Source organism: Panicum virgatum, chromosome 9K, assembly GCF_016808335.1.
Source record: "Panicum virgatum strain AP13 chromosome 9K, P.virgatum_v5, whole genome shotgun sequence".
Taxonomy (NCBI): Eukaryota; Viridiplantae; Streptophyta; class Magnoliopsida; order Poales; family Poaceae; genus Panicum; species Panicum virgatum.
In genome coordinates, this window is record NC_053144.1 from 23,375,400 (window position 1) to 23,396,287 (window position 20,888).

The 20,888-nt window shown below is 52.5% G+C and overlaps 1 protein-coding gene and 1 long non-coding RNA gene across 2 annotated transcripts in view; both read left to right on the forward strand.

The window, feature by feature from the left end:
* Positions 1-2,987: 2,987 nt before the first annotated feature.
* Positions 2,988-3,943, forward strand: LOC120650854. The gene is made up of 2 exons (XR_005665831.1): positions 2,988-3,298; positions 3,393-3,943. It is a non-coding gene; the product is annotated as an uncharacterized LOC120650854 (long non-coding RNA).
* Positions 3,944-6,901: 2,958 nt separating this feature from the next.
* Positions 6,902-20,888, forward strand: part of LOC120650855 (two-component response regulator EHD1-like) — a 30,067-nt gene continuing 16,080 nt past the window's right edge. Inside the window, exons 1-2 of the mRNA XM_039928143.1 lie at positions 6,902-7,139; positions 20,691-20,803. Coding sequence (XP_039784077.1) covers positions 20,698-20,803 — 106 coding nt within the window. The 5' untranslated portion in view covers positions 6,902-7,139; positions 20,691-20,697. The remainder of the gene's footprint in view (positions 7,140-20,690; positions 20,804-20,888) is intronic.

The window sequence follows — 20,888 nt, forward strand, 5'->3', positions numbered from 1 at the left end:
CAAAACTGTGCAATTAGTCATTTGCTATATTTAATATTTCGATGTGATGGAAAGTTTGGAAAGTTTGGAGGAGTTTGGGGGAAGTGAACACAGCCCTGGTGAAGTTCCAGAAAAAAAAGTATTTGGCACTTGACAGATGTTTGTTTGTATATGTTTTGTCTTTCTACTGAATTGACAGATCTTTCTTCGCAGATGTTTGTCTTTGACCGAAGCACGGTTTCCTGTCATTCATTCACTTTGTGACTCTTGGTACCAGTTCTTCAATTGTCACATCAGGTATGAATGTTCAATATCTAGTACCTACTTTCTGGGTTCTAATAGAAATACGCAGAGCACTTGCTGTATCTATATACTTCATGATAAGTTGCAGTGGCCAGTTGTATTAATCTACGTGTAGTTTATGATCAATGAACACTGAGAATTTCCTATCTGAGATGACCCTTCCGATGCAATGAAAATGCCACCAAAGCAGAGAAGTAAATTAATACAGCACGACAAAGTTTTTTGTCCCAATCAAGTTGGGGTAGGCTAAGAAAATAAATAAGTAGAACCACTAAAATGGACAACCATAAAGGTAGCAGGGTTCTTGACTCTTCGTGCAACCAAAGAGTCAAAGGAAACCAAAGCAGCAGGCTGAAAACGAAGGACCCCCCACCCCCTCCCTGGCTTTAGGTGCATTTTCTCACTTAAATTTTGACAAAGCTGTGCTCGCGTGCAGACATGAACCATAATTCCAGCACTTAGCATGTGGCGAAAAGAAACTGAAAGAAATGGTACATTCTGGGGTAGGAAAATGTTGGGCCACCATGAGCTCTACACTTGCCCTTCCACATATATAGTAATCAATTAGCCTCCTTTTAGCAGTGCTTCCGTACGTATGCTGCATTAGGAATATTACCGCATTTTCATATTGCAGAATCTTTGTCCAATTGTTAAAATAGTTTTGACATCACAGACTTGAGCAATTGCAAATGGTTGGAATTGTTATTTGCAAACATTTCAGACTAATAACTTGCCCAATTCACACAAAGGAGAAATGTTAACGCTTCATGTTCTGGTGAAAAATTGGTCCTAGTTTGCAAGTTCAACACACTAAAAAAAATCCTCTCACGCATGCACTTTTTTCATCCAAGCCACAAAAGCTGTTTTACAATCATCCCCATCTCCAGGTGGTAATCCCAGTTGTCCTTGCGCACTTGAAAGGAATTCTTGCATTATCCTTAGTAGCAACTAGCAACCTTTCACAGTCCATCTTCAGTTTGCCTATGTACATATCTACTCAGACACCTGGACTCCCAGTGGCTGAAACCTAGGTGTAGCATCCAATCCATGGCCCAAATCCAACGCTGAGCTCACATGAGGTTATGGATTTATCTGAGCCAAACGTGGCATCTGAGTTGCAAGCTTTCTGGTCATGCATGTACACGCGTGAAGCAAACCCATCTGCTGACATTTGTGCGCACAACCTGGTTGCAAGCTGAGATTTGTCTCATCCACTTATAACAATGCTGTGTTTTCCCTTTCAGAGAGGAGGAAAGTAGGAAATGCAATGTTCTTATGAAGCTTCGTGGCGCTTGCTGGTGCAGTAGTGAATGCGAACTTCCAAAAAGGTGTCAGCTTGGGCCATGTAGTGAATCAATTCCATTTGGGTCACTATTCTATTCCTAATAACCGTGAAAAAGGCCACATGATTCAACACATTTAAAGTTTTGCCGGTGCAGAACTTGAAAAACCTGCTTTCAGAGCTCTAAAGAAACAGTGGGAATTACAGGCTTAATGATGAATTAGATTTAAGGCAGATGATACGATCTTCCAAATGTTAGAAGATAGGTGTTTAGATCCGATGGTCTGGACACAAGAATTAGATGTCATTTTCCACTTTGAAGTTGGTATGCAACTTTAGTTTAAAGACAAACAGTTAGCTGAATGGGCAAACACTAATCCATCTCACTGCTACCGGAGTCTTAATCCTTAAGATTCTAAAGTCATGGTGGCGAGATGGAAAGGTTAAAGCGAAGATTCTGCGTCCCTTGCATAACAACGCAGAATCAGCTTTGGCCGCACTGGCTTCAGCAATGCATTCTCCATCCGCCCGCAGTGAGGCAGACACTTGATGAATCTGAAGCGCTTTAACGGTTTGTTTGTTACGTGTGCTGATTCTCTGGTCAGCACATATTTGCACGCCTAGATTCCCAGCTCCTGCTTTAACCTTTAGGTTTTCCCCTACTATCCATATTTTAACCAAAAAGATTAACGGGTTGGACAAGAATGCATTAGCCCTTGCTTTTAAGTAGAATCGTTTCACTGTTCTAAAGGTGACATGTTCCACGGGTTGGACAAGAATGCATTAGCCCTTGCTTTTAAGTAGAATCGTTTCACTGTTCTAAAGGTGACATGTCCCCCCCCCCCCCCCCCCCCCCACCACAAAAAAAAAAATTGAAGTGACCCAGCTTGTCGCAGCTGCTGGGTTACAATGTTTCTCTTCTTGTTTTGCTTGTTAAGAGCCTGATGGATCCGATCATTTATCTTCAGTAATTTTAGCCGTACGAAGGCGCAGAGTCTATTAAGACATGCGCAGGGATCTCACCGACAGAGACTAGGTGACCAGCTGTTACTTAACAAGATTTTAATGATGCAACAGCACCTTGGCAATAATATTTCCCGTACACCACCTAACATTTCTGGTGACCGGCGCGCCCTTTAATTAAGTGCACCTAACAATCCCTCGAAAAAAAAACTAGCACCTAACAAGGGCGTGATGAGACGTGCCATTTCCTAATCCCATTTGCGAGTGGCAGCATTTCAGGTCAATACGTGCTTGTAGTCGCCAGTTCCTACCAGTTCTGCAGCAAAAAAAAGAAGCTACAGATGACAGTTCAAAATGGACGATTTCAGGAGGAAATCGTGCTGTTTTCACATGAAATTCATGCGTTCCAAACAGTCGTCAAACCAAGATATATGTTGCTGCCTGTCATCTAGAGGTACGCCGCCGGCAATCTGATCCACCAGCTTCTGTTGACAAGGCAGCCATTGGTGAATACTTGATTCTGTGAGAGACAGTGGGGATGTGATATAAAAAGTGGAGATTTTCTCAAGATCCACCCCATCTCTCGCCTAGTTTAGTCCGTGTAAGATTCCAAGAGCGTTAGGCACTTAGGCCCTCTCTCCATGGCCTAATCATTGCCATTAGTTTAGTCCCATCGCTTTGAGGTGCACCCCTCGTTGGCTGCCCTCATTCTCCTCCTTTCCTGCCAATGGGAAGTGGAGTGGATGCGCCCGTCACTCGTGCCTTTGTGAGGTAGAAAGGCACTTGGTACTATCCACTCCGTCCCCTCCTTTTTAGCCCTCCGGCACCTCTCTAAATCCTCTGATCTGTGACCGTCCGTCCACAGCTCGGATCCCGGTCAATGGCGCGGCGAGGCGGCGGCGATCGGTGTCGACAGCGGCGGTGCTGGGGGCACTGCAGGAGGAGGCCGGTGATGCGGAGGGGCCAGGGGGCGGCGACGGCGGGATCAGGAGGAGCGGCGAGGTGATCGCCTGAAGGATTTCCTACAGTGGTAGGCAAGTCTCATTCTTGGCTGATGTCTTCACACGATGGAAGGAAGTATCTTTTTTTTTTCTTCTTTTGGGGTGGTGGTTTTCTTTGAACTGTCTGACCAGGTGTCCTGCGGTGGCTCACGTCGATTTGTTCAAATAGATGCTTGAGGTGTCTTGTGATCTGTTTGTGTGTCTGGAGTTGTGTTGTGCCCCGGTTGTGTTGTTTGCGTGTGAAAATAACGCGTGTGTTGGTCTGAAGGATGTAAACACAGGCAGAGATGATTGAAAGAGTTGTGAGGGAAACAGAACGCAGAGATTGGTCAATAATTCTCGCATTTGTAATTCGGTTGTTCACGTGTCTGCCATCCTGTTTGCTTCGAGAATTTAAGGGACTCGTTTTGTGTCACTACTGTGCTGTAGGTCCTCACCTTCCTGCATGTTTCTCAATTACAAGGCAAATAATAGCCACATGATGAAACTCTGCCGCGTTTTCTTCACTGCCGTGGCCTTTGTTTTTCTATCGTCGAGGCTATGGCTGGTGTGGTGTCTTTTTTCTTGCCAGTTATTCCCCGAGCTTAATCAATTCGAACTCGCTCATTTTTGCACTTTTTTGTGGAAGGGATTAGGACATGTATTATGCGTAGGGTTGCAATGATCTGGCCAACACTTTGTTCTGTTGGCAACGAGCAACAGTGATTTTCTTTTACACCAAATCAACACCAGCCACCAGCCAGTCAACACCAGCCACCAGCTAGTTAGCAGTATTTTTCTCTCATAGCAAATCATCACTAGTCACAGCCAGCCGAACAGAGCGCATAGCACCATCCAAGGTCCAAATCACGTCCAAGAAAGTCAAAGGCTTCATTTGCAATGATGTGAAACTGAAATGTGGTGGAATCGTGAGTTAAATATATATAATGACCGGCGAACCACGAGAATTTCTTGTCACAAAAATTTAGCCACACAACATGATTTGGTTCATCGGTATTCCGTGATGTGGTTCATTTCATGTTTGCCCGTACAACTTGGTGGGTGGGAGAGCCTAATCAAGAAGTTTCATGCCTATGGCGCGGCGTATAATTGGGTTGTGCCGAACATTTCCACCGTTTGGGCTGAAAGCTCTACTAGGCCTGGTTGTTTCATTGGTGTAAGTAACCTCGATTAGTCATAGGTTTTTGCCGTGGGCCTAAATAATTGGGCCATCATGTTGTGACTTGTGTGGGCCGAAGTACAAGTCACCCAGGTGGATTGCTCCGAAAACTCCTTCCTTAGTTGGAAACTTTCTTTCTTTTAAAAGGCCAATTTTCACCCTTTCATGCACCGATTTTCAATCTTAAACTATAAAATTGAATAAAAAGATCGTCCAAGTTTTAAAGCCGGATAAATTTAACCCCTGGTTGGTATCAATGATGTTTTTTTTTGAAAATACTAATTTTTTTTTGAAAATTCAAAATCAATTCATTTTAAATAGCAAAGATGAAATTGGTACTAAACGTTTTCTCAAATTAACCTATCTATTGTTGCTCTATTTGGATCTTATTTATTCAAAATAATTGACATAACTATAAATAAAAATAGAACAAATAGAACAAAGTGGAATAAAATAATTGACAGAGTACTAATAGATAGGTTACATTTTTAGACATGTTTTTAATTTAAAATGAATTATTCATAACTTAATTATTTTTAAAATTTCCACAAAATGAGAAAAGTCATATTTGAAACCATCCATCCAAATGGCCAATTGGCCTTGTTTCAACTGTTGGATGCCTGGAGCTAATAATTAGATTATGCAGAGTAGATGGCAAAACTAAATGGTCCCCAAGCTATCGAACATTAAGAACTAGTTGCCTATCGTACGTGATAAGTAGTGCTATGACATTAAGGCACCGCAGTATTTTTCTTTTTACTCTAATACATGTGTTCTAATAATTGACATATGGCGATAGAATAAAAATATATATTTATTATGGAAATAAAATCATAACCCTAAATTCTAAATTCTAAACCCTATATATATAAACACACAACACACACACACCCCATTACACGGTTCAGACTACTATTTCCCACCGAACCTAATTATTAACTAGACCAAATGAGAAAGCAATCCATGCATGAAACCCAGTTTTAACACGGAGTTGTTAGCACGGAGTTGGGATAGATTCGTAAGCTGGCTAGGAGTTGGGATTTTACCACCAAGCACGGCGTCAGACCACATTGAAGGGGTGGCGGAAAAGTTGCAGAGCTAGATTCGACAAGCATAACAAACCTTTCTTCGATGACATTATTATCTACTTTTGGTGGAATATTTGAGAAGAGCGCAATAGAAGAACTTTCAATCACGTCTCGAAGTCAGTAGAGGAAGTGGCTTTTCTAGCAAAAGAAGACTTCCAGCAATTCAGTTTAGCCTTTTCTTTTACCAATACCATGGCTAGTGATTAGTTGTTTGGTTAGTTGCCCCCAGGGGTTTAGTGTGCTTTTGGTGCAGAGAGTTGTTAGACGGAGCACCACCGTCTGTTTTCTTTTTTGAGTTGTTGGTTGTTATTTTGTTATTTTTCCTCTTCTAATAAAAATTTGGCAAATCTCTTGCCGTCCGTTCAAAAAAAAAAAAAACACCGTACCAAACCGTTGTTAGCAGCTTGACATAAAAATGCGCAGCGCCGTCGTCCATATATATGGTCGCCGTAGATATGCGCATGCACTTTAATTTGGTGAGCAAGCAGTGTGAGTGTGCATGTTATTAGCTTTTCCGAATCCCATCCTGATCATCACGCACATATATACCCTCCTGATCGTCGTACGAGACGTCGCCGTCGCCGGCCGCTCTTTTTGTTCACATCATCACATGGCCACACAACGCGAGAAAGAAAGCGCGCATACTACTATATGCTCTCTTCGTCTCATACGTCGTCGTCCTCACCCATCCTAGTCTAGCTCCGGTGGTGTGTGGATCGGAACGGATATATCGTATGCAGAAAGCTAGCGTATATATGTACATGGGCGGGCCCACGAAAGGCCGGGGCGACCGGGCGAGCGCAATACGCTCCAGCAGCTAGCTAGCCCCTGCTGCTGCTGATGATGAGGGAGATCGATATGGTATATACGTGGTCGTGACCTAGCAGCTAGTATTACGTTGTACATTCCACGCACCGGCGCCGGGATTATTCTCTTATCGCCGTCTCGCCGACGACGACCCGGTGCATGCGCTGCATATGTTCCGGCCTCTCACCGCCGCACGTTAGGGTTGTTAAGGTTGTGGAGGAGATCGAGGAGCTTCACGTGGGGCTCTCCACCCCCCGCCCTTCGAGTCGATATATACCCCTCTCCTTCCTTCTACGGTTCCTGACCCACAGGGAAAAAACGGTTTCCCGTAGTGCATGCATTAACAGGATCAGAATCTCACATATCCATAAGCATGGCTCTTCAATTATATATATTATTATTCCTCATATAGCCTACTATCCCCGGATCGTACTATATTTACGCATCTTGTAATTACTTGTCTTGGAGCACCAGCTGGCCGGCCTCTCGGTCGTCTAGCTAGATCATTGTGGGATATCAGTGGATGCATAACTCTGTCGACGATCCGTCCCCCCGCGGTAAGTGCTTCCTTCAATATCGCATGTGTGAAAAAGGATGCCAATGGATATCATCCGTCTTCATATCAAGCACGTGAAAGGTGGTTCTTTGCATGAGTGCACATATATGTTTTTGGTCAAGTTAAGCTGGCTAGCTTAGCTTGCAAAGAATGCATGCTGGTGGTGATATTGTGTCTAGTTTCATCAATACCTTCCCCCCCCCCCCCCCCCCCCCCCAAATTTGCAATGTTTTGGATAAAAATATATATTAAGTGTGTCATCAGTGGTAGATTGATTCGTATGTGTATAGTACATCGCTAAATTAAAGGAAGGCATGTACACCGGTTATACATATCTAGCTACTGTTCGTTTCTTCCATCTTGTTATTTGCAATGAGCAGCACACTTAAACTCCATACTTTTTCGTTAATGATTGAAAATCACATGCATCATGTTTAAATTTAGAACACATATTTGATTCCTAGACTCCAGTTGGTAGTGAACGAACTAATGCGTGCTCTCGCTCCGTCCTGAAATAGTGAAATATAGTGGGTCCTAACATTTTCACAACAGATTAAGGAGATGAGGAAATGACGCATGTACCCTGTGTTAATGCCTTGTTCAATAGTCATTTTGCTGATTTCACGGAAGGCTGTTAGGCACACTTACAAAAAATGAAGCAGATTTGCATGCCATATTCTCCCCCAGCCAACGGAAAATAATTAGATTTCATAAAAAAACACCCTAGAATGCCTTATATTTATGTATAATTTTGAATTATATTTTAGGATGGAGGGAGTATTATTCAAAAAGAATGTGAATTATATTTTGAATTATATATATATATATATATATATATATATATATATATATATATATATATATATATATATATATATATATATATATATATATATATATATATATATATATATATATATATATATATATATATATATATATATATATATATATATATATATATATATATATATTGTCGATGTCCAGACCCGACGGGCCGGACCCAACTAGTGATGATGCTGCGTGTTCCTCATCCCAGATGTTGATGCAAGAGGCAACACAGTAACGCACGGGTTTATCCTGGTTCCGGCCGTGGGGCCGTACGTCTAGCAAAGGGATGTGCGAGAGCACTGTACTGTCTTGCACCGGGGATGCCTGTAGTAGGGGGTACAAGCGAGGCGAGAGAGGGAGGAAAGCTCCCAAGTCTCTACTAGAGGGGGAGTTGATTGAGGCGAGTGCCAATATCAGGGCTCAGAAGAGCGCATGTGCTCTGTGAGTAGTGCTGAGCGTTGTGTTCTACCGAATGGGCTGACCCCCTTAAGAGAAAGCCCGCCTCCTCCTTTTATAGACACAAGGAGGGACGATGTACATGCACAGGGGATCGTGGAAGTCGTCATCTTCTCCCCGAATCGCGGGGGCGCAACGGCGCTCCGGGGAGCATTGTTGGAGGAGTCTGATCCAGGGTCGGGCTTTGACGCTGGAGAAGCAGTGAGGTGGCCACTCCGAGTTGCCTATGCAGATCATGGTCGCCTCAAGTACCATGGTGCCGCCGCTGGGCATGTCGACATCGTGCTGCTGAGGGCGTCCGAGCAAGCCTGCAGAGGATTTTGGTCCTCGAATGTGTGAAGTTTTCTCCGTGGGAGCGCGCTAGCGCACCCGCGGGTGTAGCCCCCGAGGCCTTGGAGGAGTGTTTGCACTCGTCCAAGGCCTATAAACGTCGCCCTGTTTGGTTGCTTTACTGGGGTGGCCGTCCAGGGTCTTTTTCAGCCGGCATCGGCATTCCTTTCAGCCGGCCTCGACATTTTTCGTGCTGGCGCAGCGACTCAGAGTCCTGCTGAACCATCTGGCAGGCGCGCGTTAAGAGTGGGGGTTTTGGTTAAACACGTGGAACTTCATAATCGACGGTTGTCGATCCATTCGAGGGTGCAGCCTGAGCCACGGTGTGCGAGGAGCCCCCGAGCCCCGGCCTGCGTGAAGGCGTTCAAGGGACCCTCGACTTTTATTACGACCCTCGTCGCCCTTCCGCATGGAGGAGGGGTGAAGCGCACCATACTACCCATGCCCGGGCCGCGAGCTATGACTGCTTTAGTGAGCTGCTAGCGTGTGGTTCAAGTGGACGTCCGTGCCCCATTCGATAAGGGTCGGCTCGTGGTCCGTGGACACGTCACATAAAGCGCTCGCAAAGGTTCGCTAGGCAGGGCTCGGACCCGTTCGATAGGGTCCGAGGACTCGATGCTCTCCCTCGATGGGATCCCCCTGCTAGGCACCCTCGACTGGCCTTGAACACTGCGTAGGATGTCCCGAACTCCGCATTCGAGGGTAGCTTGTATGTCACATCCATGCAGTCCCTGATTTTGGCAATCTGGGGCACCTGTCGAACCCTCGATGGGCCAGGCTTCGAACCCCTGATCAGTAAGGCCTCGGAATAAGGCTCCTTCGAGGGTGAAGAGCCCCTGAAAGGAATATTCCGTCACGGTTCGCAAACGGCGCGGAGTCGTAGGTCGTGCGCGCGGGTCTTCTGCTGGTCGTGGGTAACGTGGCCCGGTACGTGCGGTGCAGTGCGGGCGCGCCTTTTCAGGTGGCTGCCTCGGGTAGACGAAGCGGCATGGGTGGCGGCTGACGGATGGAACAGTGCTACAGTTGCGCCGCGCCCGTCGGTTACCGCATCATAATTATTGCCAAGTGCGCGCGTGGGGGACTCCGCGGTCATGGGGCCCATCCGTCAGCAATAGCAAAATCTACCACATTCAATGCGGTGGATTCGGGCTGTGGCGGCAAATCCGCCCGTCTTGATGGATAAAAGCAGGGAAGGGGGGATTGTTTGGGCTTACCTGGCCACTTTGCCTTCGTCTCCCCTGCCTTCTCCGCCTCCCCTGCATCCTGAGCCTATAGCCGAGAGCGAGAGGAGGAAGAAGGAGAGAGAGCAGGAGCACACCTTAGCCACCGTAGAGCTCGTCTTCCTGCATCCCTCAGCGGTTCGAAGCGATGTCGGATGTCTAGGAGCCGTTGTCGTGGGGGAAGTCCACCGCCACCGCGGCGGTTTTGGAGCAGCTGGTTGCCGACAGGCTGCTGCCGGTGAACATCAACTCGGAGCGGCCGGCGTGGATTCCCCCGCGGCCGGAGGAGACCGAACCGAATCCCCCTGAGGGCTACGTCGTGAGCCTCGTGCGACTCCACGAGCGGGGATTCGGCGTCCCCGTCAGCAAATTCATGCGGGCGCTGTGCGAGTACTACGGGGTGGAGCTGCACAACTTCGGCCCCAACTCCATCTCGCAGGCGGTGGTCTTCATCGCTGTCTGCGAGGGGTATCTGGGGATCGAGGCGCACTGGGATCTATGGATCCATTTGTTCCACGGCAAGCTCTTCATCGAGAACGTGCGGGGCCAGCCGAAGGGGTTCGCCCGCACCGGCAGTCTGATGCTTCACTTGCGCCCAACTCGGAGGAATTTGTACATCCCCAACAGGATGACGACGAACAACGCCGGGTGGACCCGAGGGTGGTTTTACCTGTGCAACTTCGGCAACCGGCTCCCGGCGTTCACCAACAAGGTGCTCCGGGAGAGGCCGGAGAAGTGGGACTGGGGGGTATCGCCCCCACTGCATCAGGCCAGGCTCGAGGTACTCACCGATGCGTTGCGGCATCTGGCGAGTAAGGGGTTGACGGCGGCAACCGTCATCGGGAACTTTCACCGGTAGAGGGTGATTCCTCTCACGGAGAGGAGCCTGCCAATTTTTGACCTCACCCCCGAGGCCCTGGGCTCGGGCTCGAGGACGTCGCTCGTGCTGCTCCCCCGTGACGTTGCTACCCGGAGGGCGAAGAACGCGGTGGCGGAGTTCCCCGACAACCCGAACGATCTTTGGGAGATCAAGATGCGCCCCGAGACAGAGTACCTTTCTGTGGTAAGTTCCAGTTTCATTTCGTTGCCGATTTGTGCTACTCCTCTCCCCAGTCCCTGATTCTGACTTGGTTGCGTTTCGCAGGGGGTAAGCCACAGGGGCTACACCTCGAGGCCTCCGGTCCCGTAGGAACGCGAAGTCAAACGCCTGCACACAGAGGCTGTGAAGAAGCAGAAGGACGCGGCGGAGGCGGCCGCCACCAGCAAGAGGAAGAGGAAGGAAAAATACGATAAGGCGTGCAAATTTGCACACGCGGAGGGAAAGCCGCGGCCCGCCACGCCTGAGTCCACCAAAGAGGAGGAGGGCTCCTCGTATGCCGAGATCAACTTCTCGGACGACGATGAGCCGGCGACTGGCGCGGGTTCCCCGCCGGTCTATCGAGGGGTTGGTGACCAGGATGTGCCCGTGACGCTGGGTGAGGCGAGGCGGCGGAGGTCGCCCACGCTAGCGGCGGGACAAAGGTCGCCCACGCCGGCAGTGGGCGGGAGATCGTCTATGCCCGTGACAGGACAGAGGTCGTCTCCACCGGTGACGGGTAGGAGGACACCCGCGCCCGCAGTATCGACGGGTGGCGGCGGGTCTGCGGCGAGTGCGGAGACGCCCGCGCAGACAGCTTCGAGGCTCCAGGCCGATCCGAGGACGACGCACTCGGGTCAGTCGTCGAGAGGTGTCAGTGTGCCGCGGGCCCGAAGGAGCGGCTCGGGCAAGTGCAGCATGAGCGTCCGGTCAGTGTAAGTGATTTTGATTTTATTCTTCGTGTTCGTTTAATCGACCCCAATCCTGCTGACTTCAGCGCTTCTTCCCCGATTACCAGCTCCGGGGCCATCGCCAGGGATGCAGGCCAGCTTGTGCCGACCAAGGCCCTCAAGACCGTGGCGTGCGCCACGCCGCGCACGGTACCGCAGCCCCTGCCCATTGTGGACATTGTGGCGGAGGCCGCGAGGCTCCAGGAGGCGATGACTCAAAGGGCCCAGAAGGCCCAACAGGCTCGAGCACCGGAGAGCAGGGGCGACGCCGGCCAGGCGGCGCTGTAACGGCCGCTTAGGCTGATGCCGAGGGGGAGGTCGACCGGGGCGATGCAAATGACGCCACCCGGCCCGACGTCGAAGTCGAGGCCGGTCAGTGCGACGCGGATAGCACCGCCCGGCTGGTCGCAGGAGAAGGAAAAAACTGGTGGGGGCGCGCAGGAACGCCCCGCCAGCCAAATAGGGGTGGAGACCCTCGTCCTCGAGCCCCCGAGGGCTGGGGTCGAGGGTGTCGCGGAGGAGGAGTCGGCGCCAAGGGCGCCGGCAGTGGAGGAAACCTGCGTCCCGGAGCCTGCGGGGGCCTGGGACGACGGTGTTGTTGCAGCGATGACGGCGCAAACGGCGCCGGAGAACGTGGTGCCGGTGGTGCAGTTGCCGGAGAGTAGCGAGGAGTTTGGGGACTCGAGGGACATCGACCTTGCTACTGCGGCCAGCGCCGCCGACCGGATTGCCGAGTTCATGTCGGCCTCTGAGGAGGTACTCAACGCGGGGACATCCGAGGGGCCCCGTCATGGGGCGATCATTCAGTCCGGGGTCCCCTTGGAGTTCCTCCGCAATGAGCAGGAGGAGGAAGCCGTCTGGAAGGCGCAGTTCTAGGCCGGCTCTCAGATTCTGGGCCACCTCGACTGCGCCTTGGAGCTCCATAGAATGACGGATTTCTAGATCAGCCAGGTAGGTGTCTCTCTCTCCGGAATCGTTTGTATTTGGCCTTGATTTTGTACGTTTCATTCACGCTCTTCCACTTGTAGTGGCTGAGGGACATTTCACGCAAAAAGAGCGACGAGCTGACCCGGCTGTACTCCCAAATGCGCTGGCTTGGGTAGCACAATGCCGACTTGGTGCTCAAGAACATCGACCCCAACACCAAGATGACAGATCTGGGGGCCCGTCAGCGGGCGCTAGAGGAAGAGCTGGCGCAGACCGCCGGCGAGCGCGACGTCCAGAGGGCCGCGGCGGAGCAGAAGGCTCAGGAGGCCGAGACGCAGACTGCCGAGCTGCAGCGTGTTAGGACGATGCTCAAGCAGAAGGAGGCCGAGCTCCAGCGCGAGAAGGCGACCGTCGCCGCGCTCTCCGGGACCCTCGAGGAAAAGGGCAAAGCCCTCGAGGAAAAGGAGGTGGCCATCCGGAACGCGGAGGTCGCCCTCAAGGAGAAGGAGGACTCCTTGTCCTCGCTCGAAGAGGCCGCCCGAGTCCAGCAGGAGGAACCGCAGAAGAATATCGCGGGTGAGTGCTCGAGATTTCGCTATTGTTGGATTCTAATTTATCGCAGCTTATCTTGGTTCCTTTGATCAGAGCTGAGGCAGAGAGTGGCGGACGTGACTACGGCGAAGGAGGCGGTCAACACCGCGCTCATGGCAGGGCAGGCTGAATATACTGACCTGGAGCGGACCGCTGTGAGCGTGTGCCAGGAGCTCGAGGGGGAGGGCGCAGTGTCTGGTAGCTCGGTGATCAGCCGCCTGCGAGCGCTAGGTGGCCGGATCGCCGAGCACGCCAAGAGCACCTTCCGCCTTGGTGTCCTGTGAGCCCTTGCCGTGGCCTCGACGCACTACATCATGGACCTCCAGAGAGTGTCGTCGGGGTACGTGGTCCTCAATGATGCCAGCTCGGACACTGCGTCGGCCATCATGGATGATGCCGACGCCACCGTCGAGGGGTTCGCCACCGTCCTGGCCGCGAAGCTGGAAGCCAACATCCCCCCTCATAGCCAAATTTGATGCTGTAGAAGACCCGCAAGGGGGGATGATAACCTGTAGGTAGTCTGGGCCTCAGAGCCCATGTAATAAGTTAGTACTTTATCGTAATAGTACTTGTGGATGTAAGAAATTGGTAATTGTAAATCAACAGTGTGGCCCATTGAGGCCTTGTACGTTCGAGCCCTTGTTTTCTTTACTCTATTTCCGTGTTCTCGTATGCGACTTTGGTAAACTTCTGCGAGGAATTTTGCGTTCATAAGCGACTTAGGCGTGAGGTGGTGAGGGGGGGGGGGTACCGTATTCCGGAGGCGTCGGCGGCCCCACGGCTCGGCCGGCCCCGTACCGTAGTTGCTCATGCCTCGCGTCCGTTTTTTCCAAGTATACGAGAAACTTAGATACGGAAATTTTTCGAAAAAACGTTGGCAATTTTTTGGGGACGTTCGGGGGTTCCCCCCCGTAGTAGCCCCCGAGGGAGGCTGGGCTTTGCCGAGGGTAAAGCCAAGTGTACCTCAGTGTTCGTGTGCCTCTGAGCCCCCAAGGGTTCGGAAAGTTCCCAAAAATAAACAAGTAAAGCATACTCCTTTATTATTTTGGGAAATCATAAATGTGAGTACAAACAATATACAAATAGCTTGGAACTCTAAGGATAGAAGCGACATAGCTGTTGTATGTTCCAAGCATTGGTGAGGACTTCACCGTTTTCGTTTGCCAGCTTGTACGTGCCGGGCTTGAGCACCTCGGTGATGATGTATGGGCCTTCCCACGGTGGTGAGAGCTTGTGGCGGCCCCTGTTGTCCTGTCGAAGCCTCACCACCAAGTCCCCTTTGTTGAGGTCTCGGCGCCGAACTCTCTACGCTTGATATCTTCGCAGGGACTGCTGATAACGCGCAGAGTGTAGGAGCACCACATCTCGAGCCTCGTCCACTTGATCCAGCGAGTCCTTGTGGGCTTGCTGGTTCTGCTGCTCTTGATAGGCCTTGAGCCTCAGTGACTCGTACTCCAGGTCCGTGGGGAGCATGGCATCGGCGCCATAGACGAGAAAGAATGGGGTAAAGCTCATGGCTCTGCTTGGGGTCGTCCTCAGGCTCCAAATAACCGAGGGTAGCTCTGTGAGCCACCTCCGGCCAAACTTGTTCAGCTTGTTGAAGATCCTTGGCTTCAGTCCTTGGAGGATCATGCCATTGGCATGCTCCACTTGCCCATTCGTCTGTGGGTGCGCCACAGGTGACCAGTCCACGCGTATGTGGTAGCTGTTGCAGAATGCCAAGAATTTCTTGCCTGTGAACTGGGTGCCGTTGTCGGTGATGATCGAGTTCGGGACCCCTAACCTGAAGACAATGTCAGTAAAGAATAGAACAGCTTGCTCGGATCTAATCTTGCTGATGGGTCGAGCCTCGATCCACTTGGAGAATTTGTCGATTGCCACCAACAAGTGGGTGTAGCCCCCGGGCGCCTTCTGCAGCGGGCCAACGAGGTCCAATCCCCACACGGCGAACGGCCACGTGATGGGGATGGTCTGCAGAGCATGGGCCGGGAGGTGCGTCTTTCGAGCACAGAACTAGCAACCCTCGCAGGTCCGCACGACGTCGGTGGCATCGGCGACCGCGGTGAGCAAGTAAAAGCCTTGTCAAAACGTGTTACCCACAAGGGTACGTGGCGTGGCGTGGTGACCGCAGATGCCAGCGTGGATGTCACGGATCAGCTCCTTGCCCTCGGGGATGGGGATGCATCGCTGCAAAACGCCCGAGGGACTGCATTTGTATAGCTCGTCGTCGATTAGGACAAAGGACTTGGCCCGCCTAGCGAGGCGCCGCGCCTGAGCGCGGTCCGAGGGTAGGATCCCTCGAATCATCCTGTCGAGGTACTTGGTGCGGCAATATCGCGAAGTTGGGGCCTCGTCGATCTCCATTGCTTCGGCCTCGTCCATGGAGGAGGTCTCGAAGTCAGTGTCCACGGGCTCGGCCTCGTCCGCTGAGGGGTTCTCGCCGGGGGGCCCGGCATTCGAGGGGCCTGGTTCCGCCGGATCCTTGAAGTCGACGGAGGGCTTGGCGATGTCGCGAGCAAAGATGTTCGGGGGGACGGTGGTCCGCCCTGATGCGATCTTGGCTAGTTCATCGGCATCCTCGTTGTACTTGCGCGGGACGTGGTTGAGTTCTAGGCTGTCGAACTTGTCTTCGAGGCGGCGTTCTGCATTGCAGTATGCCTCCATCTTCGGGTCGTGACAGCTAGACTCCTTCATCACTTGGTCGATGACGAGCTGAGAGTCACCGCGTACGTCCAGGAGCTTGACGCCAAGCTCGATGGCGATGCGGAGGCCACTGAGGAGGGCCTCGTACTCTGCCATGTTGTTAGACGTAGGGAAATGCAGGCGTATTACGTAGCGCATGTGCTTTCCGAGGGGTGACATGAAGTGGAGGCCAGCGCCAGCACCGGTTTTCATCACCGACCCTTCGAAGTACATGGTCCAGCATTCAGCTTGAATTTGTGGTGGGAGTAGCTGAGTGTCCGTCCACTCAGCGATGAAGTCGGCCAAGACTTGGGACTTGATCGCCATACGAGGGGCGTAGGTGAGAGTTTCTCCCATCAGCTCTATGGACCACTTGGCAATTCTATCCTCGGCTTCCCTGTTGCGGACTATCTCTCCCAGAGGGAAAGATAAGACCACGGTGACAGGATGGGCCTCGAAGTAGTGGCGCAGCTTGCGCCGAGCCAAAACCACTGCGTATAGCAGCTTCTGGATCTGTGGATAGCGTGTCTTGGTTTCGGACAACACTTCGCTAATGTAGTACACCGGCCGTTGGACAGGCAGAGCATGGCCCTCCTCTTGTCTTTCAACAACGATCACCGCGCTGACCACTTGGGTCGTCGCAGCTATGTACAGATAGAGGGGCTCGCCGTCTATGGGTGGTGTGAGAATGGGGGCGTGAGTGAGCGATGCCTTTATCCTATCGAGGGCTTCTTGAGCCTCGGGGGTCCACATGAAGCGTTCAGTTTTCCTCAGGAGTCGATACAGGAGCAAGCCTTTCTCGCCGAGACGTGAGATGAATCGGCTGAGGAACGCTAGGCATCCCATGACCCTCTGTACCCCCTTTAGGTCTCGGATCGGTCCCATCCGAGTGATGGCCGAGACTTTCTCAGGGTTGGGTTCGATGCCCCGCTGGGAGACAATGAAGCCCAAGAGCATGCCTCGAGGGACTCCGAACACGCACTTCTCAGGGTTGAGTTTTACCCCTTTGGCCCTTAGGCAATCGAACGCGATCCTGAGATCGGCTACCAGGTCGTCAGCTTTCCTGGATTTTACAACGATGTCATCGACATATGCTCCTATGTTCCACCCGAGATGGTCCCCGAATACATGGAGCATACACCGCTGATATGTAGCTCCGGCGTTTCTGATGCCAAAAGGCATCGTGACGTAGCAGTACATGCCGAAAGGTGTGATAAAAGAGGTCGCGAGCTGATCGGACTCTTTCATCTTGATTTGGTGGTAACCGGAATAAGCATCAAGAAAGGATAAAAGTTCACATCCCGCAGTTGAATCTACGATTTGATCAATACGCGGCAAAGGAAAGGGAACTTTCGAACATGCTTTATTTAAACTAGTGTAGTCTACGCACATCCTCCAACTTCCATTCTTTTTCTTCACTAATACAGGATTATCTAGCCACTCGGGATGGAATACCTCCTTGATGAATCCGGCTGCCAGAAGTTTCTGCAGCTCCTCGCCGATCGCCCGACGCTTGAGCTCATCGAAGAGTCACAAGCGCTGCTTCACCGGCTTGGAGTTGGGTCAGATATCAAGGGAGTGCTTGGCGACCTCCCTCGGTATGCCAGGCATGTCCGAGGGGCTCCACGCAAAGATGTCTACGTTGGCGTGGATAAAGTCGACGAGCACCACTTCCTATTTGCTGTCGAGGGTGGCGCTGACCTGCAACGCCTTGTCATCGGGGTGATTCGGGTCGAGGGGCACCTTCTTGATACCCTCGGCGGGTTCGAAGCTGCCCGCGTGTCGGTGCATGGAGTCCAAGGCCTCGCTTGCCATCTTGTCGAGGGTGGCTGCGAGGGCCTCGTCCTTCGCTTGAGCCTCCGCGTGCTCGACACACTCGGCGTCGCACTCATAGGCGTGCTCAAACGAGGAGCCGACGGTGATGACACCCCTCGGGCCCGGCATCTTCAGCTTGAGATAGGTGTAGTTGGGGATGGCCTTGAATTTGGCGTAGCAGGGACGACCAAGGATGGCGTGGTAGGCTCCCCGAAACCCCACCACCTCGAAGGTGAGCACTTTCTTACGGAAGTTGGCTGCCATGCCGAAACAGACGGGTAGGTCAATCTGGCCAAGGGGTTGGACTCGCTTCCCCGGCGCAACGCCATGGAATGACGACTTGCTGGGGCGGAGCTTGTTCAATCCGATCCCCATGAGCTCCATGGTGTGGGCGTACATGATGTTGAGGCTGCTGCCTCCGTCCATGATCACCTTGGAGAAGAGGGTGTTGGCGGGACGGCTTCGCGCAAGCTCGTGCACCAGGTTCCTGCACGTCGTGCCCTCGAGGAAGGCGTTGATGACCTCGACGTGGATGATGCTGGGGAGCTCGGTGCATTGCTTGGAGAAGCGCCGCTCGTAGTCGCGCAGGGACTCATTGGGCTTCTGCCGGCACCCTTTGAGGTCCCAGGAGTTCCCAGGCCACACGTACATGCCCTGGAAGTTGCCCACGAAGATCTGGACTAAGTCAGCCCAGTTGTGGATCTAGTCCGCGGGCAAGTGCTTGAGCCACGTTCGTGTGGTGTCAGCAAGGTGAAGGGAAAGTGCTGGCATGCTAGGCGGGAGTCGTTGAGCCAGACTACGGGATCGGTCTCGCCCAAGTACTTGACGAGGGTAGTGGACTGTCGAAAGCGTGGGGGGAAAAGGAGCGGTACGAATCTCCCGGCTGAACACACGGGTGCCCGGAGGCTCCGGTGACTCGCCCCTGTCATGTTCAGGGTCGAAACGTCCACCTCGTTGAGGGGTGTACTTCCTGCCATTGATGATGTTGCGGGCGTCGCCGTCGCCGGCATGTCCGCGCGTGTCGTGGAGTCGCTCCCTTGCGGGAGTCTTTCCGATGCGGTCGTGCACCAAGGGTGCCTTCACACCGTGCGCTGCGGCTGCCTTTTCCTTCCCTCCTGGTGGAGTGTGCACCGAAACCTCATGGTCCTGGCGTGCAGTCCCACCAGGCTGCTTTGGGACTATCGAGCGCATGCGAGACACAGAGCTCTCGGCCTGCTGCAAAGCAGCTTGCTCGATGAGCGCCTGTGCCTCGCGGCGCAGGTTGCGACCCGAAGTCGTCGACGACTCGGGCATTGCTTGGAGTAGGTAGGCCGCATCGACGAGTTTTTCGCCGGCCATTTTCAGTTCCGGAGGTTTGTCGACGTTGTCATCGGCTAGGATCCGCTCCCGGGCAACGCGCGCCGCCCCCTGGGCATGTGCACCACGCGCGGTGCACTGCTGCTCGAGTGCGGTGCGCAGCTCCTGTGTCTGCCGACGCTGCTCGTCGAGCTTGCCTTGAATCTCCTTGATCTGCGCCAGTTGTGCCTGCCGCACCGCCGAGCTTGACGAAGAAGAAGGGGTCACGGACGACACCACTGGTTGGTTTGCCTGCACGTCTGCCCCGCCGTTCCCGTCATTGCCCGGAGCGTTGTCGTTTTGCCCGTCCGCAAGCTCGGCCATGAAGCACTCCCGAGTAGGATCGTAATCCCCCTCGCTGGAGTCCTCGGAGCAGGTGAGGCAGTAAGCCGCCGCGAGCTGGAACGAGCGGAAAGCGTCGGGGTCGCGGACCCCGGAGTAGTCCTCGGCCTCCTCGGTCGTGAAGTTGTCCATAAAGAAGCTGATGTCGTCGGCGATCGAACTCGCTGTCTCTGGGTAGGAGTCGTCAGGAGATGATGCGATGAGGTTGCGGATCGACAGGAGGTGATGACCCGGCAGATCCTCGTACTCGGCGAAGTTGGTGCTGGACGAAGAGGCGTAGGTGGCAGCGTTGCGCATCCCGAAGGGAAAGGGCGACGGCACAGTCGCGCCCCCCTGGGAGGCACTAGGGCTGCAGTCGATGATGGTGCCGGCGTGGATGACCCCGTCGGCCGCGACGCTGAGCTGTGACATGGCAACCTCAACCCATGTGGGGGAGCTGAGGCGTGCCGCCCGGCGCCGCTCCATGCGTGCTTGTCGCGAGATTCGGCCCGAGCGCCTGTTGCGCCGGGCTGGTGAAGTCGGAGTGTCAGGGTTGCATCTGGTCGAGAGGAGCTCCATGAGGTAACCGTTGCTGGTTGCTCTGAACTCAAGACTCTCGAACCAAATCACATATCCCGCCGGGAGCGGATCCGAGGCGCCCATGGGGAATGGGTTGGATCTGCTCGCCATCGCTAGATATCAAATGAGAACAAAAGAGAAATGTCACACAGCGGCCCCTACCTGGCCCGCCAACTGTCGATGTCCTGACCCGGCGGGCCGGACCCAACTAGTGATGATGCTGCGTGTTCCTCGTTCCAAATGTTGATGCAAGAGGCAACACAGTAACGCACGGGTTTATCCTGGTTCTGGCCGTGGGGCCGTACGTCCAGCAAAGGGGTGTGCGAGAGCAATGTACTGTCTTGCACCGGGGTGACTGTAGTAGGGAGTACAAGCGAGGCGAGAGAGGGAGGGAAGCTCCCAAGTCTCTGCTAGAGGGGGAGTTGATTGAGGCGAGTGCCAATATCGGGGCTCAGAAGAGCGCTTGTGCTCTATGAGTAGTGTTGAGCGTTGTGTTCTACCGAATGTGCCAACCCCCTTAAGAGAAAGCCCGCCTCCTCCTTTTATAGACACAAGGAGGGACGGTGTACATGCACTGGGGATTGTGGAAGTCGTAGCTAAGCTGCCAAGTTAATCAGCGCACCATAACATGCAGAAAAAAAATTCTTTCTGTTGATTAGGTTCAATATGGATCAAGAGCTGTGGCCTTCTGGGCTAGGAGTCCTGGTCATCGATAACAACTTTTCGTACCTGAAGGTTATGGAGGAACTACTTATCAAGTGCAGCTACAAGGGTAATACGACATCCATCATATGTCTGAAGAGAATGACCATTTTAGTTTAACAACATTCATATATATATATATATATATATATATA